The sequence below is a fragment of the Entamoeba histolytica genome, genomic scaffold (assembly GCF_000208925.1).
Source record: "Entamoeba histolytica HM-1:IMSS scf_1104750516549 genomic scaffold, whole genome shotgun sequence".
Classification (NCBI taxonomy): domain Eukaryota; phylum Evosea; order Mastigamoebida; family Endamoebidae; genus Entamoeba; species Entamoeba histolytica.
Genome location: NW_001915536.1, coordinates 1 through 3,373, shown reverse-complemented (window position 1 = coordinate 3,373; position 3,373 = coordinate 1). Strand labels below are relative to the sequence as shown.

At 25.9% G+C, this 3,373-nt stretch overlaps 1 protein-coding gene across 1 annotated transcript, besides 1 other annotated feature; it reads right to left on the bottom strand.

The window, feature by feature from the left end:
- Positions 1-414: part of a repeat region that runs on past the window's edge.
- Positions 415-548: 134 nt separating this feature from the next.
- On the bottom strand, positions 549-3,149 carry EHI_018490 (uncharacterized protein; the record flags this gene model as incomplete). Its single annotated transcript, XM_001914396.1, has 1 exon — positions 549-3,149. One exon carries the CDS (start codon positions 3,147-3,149, stop codon positions 549-551), a length of 2,601 nt encoding a protein of 866 aa, XP_001914431.1.
- Between the last annotated feature and the right edge of the window lie 224 nt (positions 3,150-3,373).

The following is a 3,373-nucleotide window of genomic DNA, read 5'->3' as shown; positions in this document are numbered from 1 at the left end:
CAAACATTAATTACTACTGGAAAAGAAAAGAAGCTGACCGATTAATAATGGAAATTAATAATAGATGGATATGGTTATGAAGCAGAATGCAGGAAGTGGAAGATGATATGAAGAGGATTTCAATGGTTATGCACCTCTATCTCCAAAATAAAATAATAGGAGACAAATTTGATGAAATAAAAGAAATCCTAAAGAAAATCAATAGACTAGAAGATTTGGTCAAGGGAAGGAAATGGTACAGAATCAAGTGCATCATGAAATTAAAAGAAAATAATGAAGAAGGAATAAAAGTTAAAGCACTAGAAAGAATAAAGTACATAAAATATATGATGACAATGATCAAAGAAAGAATTAAATTTAATAAAGATGAAATAATCAGAATCAATACAAAGTGTTTTTTTAATTAAGAAATTAATCAATTCATTTGTCTGGTATAAGACTGGTTTTAAATCAAAACAGTAAAAGAATAATTATAGTTTTATTATTAATTTAATTATAGAAAACCTTAAACATAAATAATGAGCATAGAATAAAACTTGAATATAACACTATAACTTTAATAATAACTTCTCATCAAATAAAATAAGACCATTCCTTCCTCCAGCTTCTTGCCATTTAATAATAACTTCACGATTAATAATATCTTTTATTATTGTCTCATTAAATTCATCAGGTTTATCGATATAAGTAACAAGTTTGTGTCTTGATTGAGCTTCTGAAAAGACAGTAGTAGTTTTTTTGTGTTTATGATTCATATGAAAAGTTTCCATTATAACAATAAATGCGTTGTATGAAGGGTTATGTAAAATACAACTAATTTGAATTTCATTTTCTCCTGAACGAACTTCCCAAGACTCTGCCTTTAGTCCAGCTGAAACAAAAACATTAATTGGTAGTTCAACTAAACGAGCAAAACAATCTCTTTCACAAGTATTATATTGAATTTGAATAGTTGATTGAAGTGAGTTTGTTGTATTAATACCTACTTTTATTTGGGCAAGTTGTGACTGTTCTAATGGAAGTTGATTTTCAAAACAATCGAGAAGATAAATTCCTTCACCTTTTACTTTAACAAAAGCTTTGCCCACTACTGTATTTCCTTCATTGAGTAAAGGGATTGATATTATTTTAGTTTCTCCAGGAAATACTGTTATAGAAGGAGGAAATGGAAGAGGTTTAAGTAATGGTAATGGTGGAATAACACAAATATTTATATTAACTGGTACATTAAAATGGAGGGAACAACAAGTATAATTAAGTTTGTCAATTGTTAATAATCCATGGTGTAATGGAATAAATTTGATAGTTGAGACTACTGTAGATAATTCAGGAAGTTCAATTGATACAGGGAATGTTTTTATTTTAACACCAGTAAATTCTGGATATAAACAACTAACTTTCACAGGTATTGACAATTGATTTTTAAATGTTATTCTAAGTTCACTTTCTTCATTTTCTACAAGATATACTTTTTCTGATGCTTTTTTATCTGCGGTTGGATCAACAATCCATGGACTATCAAGAGTATCAGATTGTGTTTGAATTATTGGAGAAGATGGTGTTATAGAAGTTGATAATAAAAATGGGAAAGGTTCAGCAGAAGAAGGAATTGTTAACACTTCACCATTTATTTTTGTAATAATTTTTAGACGATTTAATAGAACGTGTTGATCATCTTTTTTAATATAAGAAATATATTTTGTTAAAAGTCTTAAAATGATTTGAGCACATTTTAGATCGTACTTATTTCTTAATGAAATACTTCTATATAATACATAAGATTGTAATGATTCCCATTGAACTTTTGTAATTGTTTGATCATGCAAAGAAGATAAATCTTCTTTTTCATCAATATCATTCATAAAATATACATTTAATAGTTTTGCTAATTCATTTATAGCAAAATTAGCGAAACTTAATTCTTTACTTAAACAACTTACTCTTTGAAGAATATATTTTTGATGTTGAATCATTCCTAATTGATTAAGTACATTAGCTTGTTGAAGAGCAACATAACAATCAAAGATATCTCCACTAATTTCATTTCCATCATAAGTTTTATTAATATCTTCAATAATTTTCTTTGCTTGTTCGTTATTTTGTATATCAATATAATACTGAGCGTGTAATAATTTAATTCGTTTACAACATCTTTTTTCTCCTTTTTTATTAAGTATTTCTAAAGTTTCATTTATTACATCTTCAAATGGTTTTTTTTCAGTAATTAAACAAGAACACATTCCAATACAAGCAGTCATTAAACTAAATGAATCATTAGAAGTTTTTGCCATCTTTAATGCATCTTTAAAGAATTTAAATGAAATATCAAAATGTTTAAGATAAAGATGAACCTCACCTGCATTTAATAAGAAAGAAATAGTTGTAGTTTTTTTTGGTAGAATATATTTATCAGGAGCTAATGCAGGATAAATTGTTTTCATTTCTCCTAATTGTAACATAACTGAGTTAATAATATTTTTTACAACAGGACAATTATTAATAACATGTATTTTATTATCTTCTGTTTTTATAAATGTATTAACATTAGGTAAATCTGATGGATAATTTATTAAAAGAAATTGAATAGAATATACATTTTCCCAATTAGCATCAACAGTTGATTGAAGAGAATTAATATGTTTCTTAATTTCATAATCTTTTAAATTTTCACAATTAAGTATAGCAACAATTGAAAAGAATCGCAGAAAGCTAATATTCTTATTACTAAATATCCGTTTACTCATTTTCATAAATCTAAATGGTGTATTTCCAAGATCAAATAAAAACTCAGTTCCTAATGCTTCCATCTTCTCTGCTATTGGATAAAAGAATTCATCACTTGAAGGACCAATAGGAATAATAGCAACAAGAGGAATTTGAATATCATCAAAACTATCAAATTTATTTTGTTCAAAATATTTAGAAGTATATGCATCTTCTGCTTCTTTTGCTGATTTATCATATTCATTTAATGTACTAAAATAATTAACAAGATCAATTGTATTTTGTTCTGTTGGTTCTAATGACATTAAAACATCTTTTTCTATATCAAATTTCATTCCTAATTTTCTTGCTACACTTAAAAGATGAATTAATAATGGATCTCTGTTACCATTTTTAAATTCACAAACACTTTGTTGTAAATACATTTCACTTAATTCCCATTTACCGTATTTCTCTGAATGGTCAAGAATGGTTTTTATAACCTCTTCTGAAAGATTAATTGTATTAATAATTGGTAATGGTTGTTTAACATCAATACATTGAATAAATTCAATTGAAATATTATTTTTTATTCCATTAAGAATGGCTTTTTGAACAAGTTCTTTATGACTTTCATCAATTAGTTTATTATCGATATAATACCTAATAA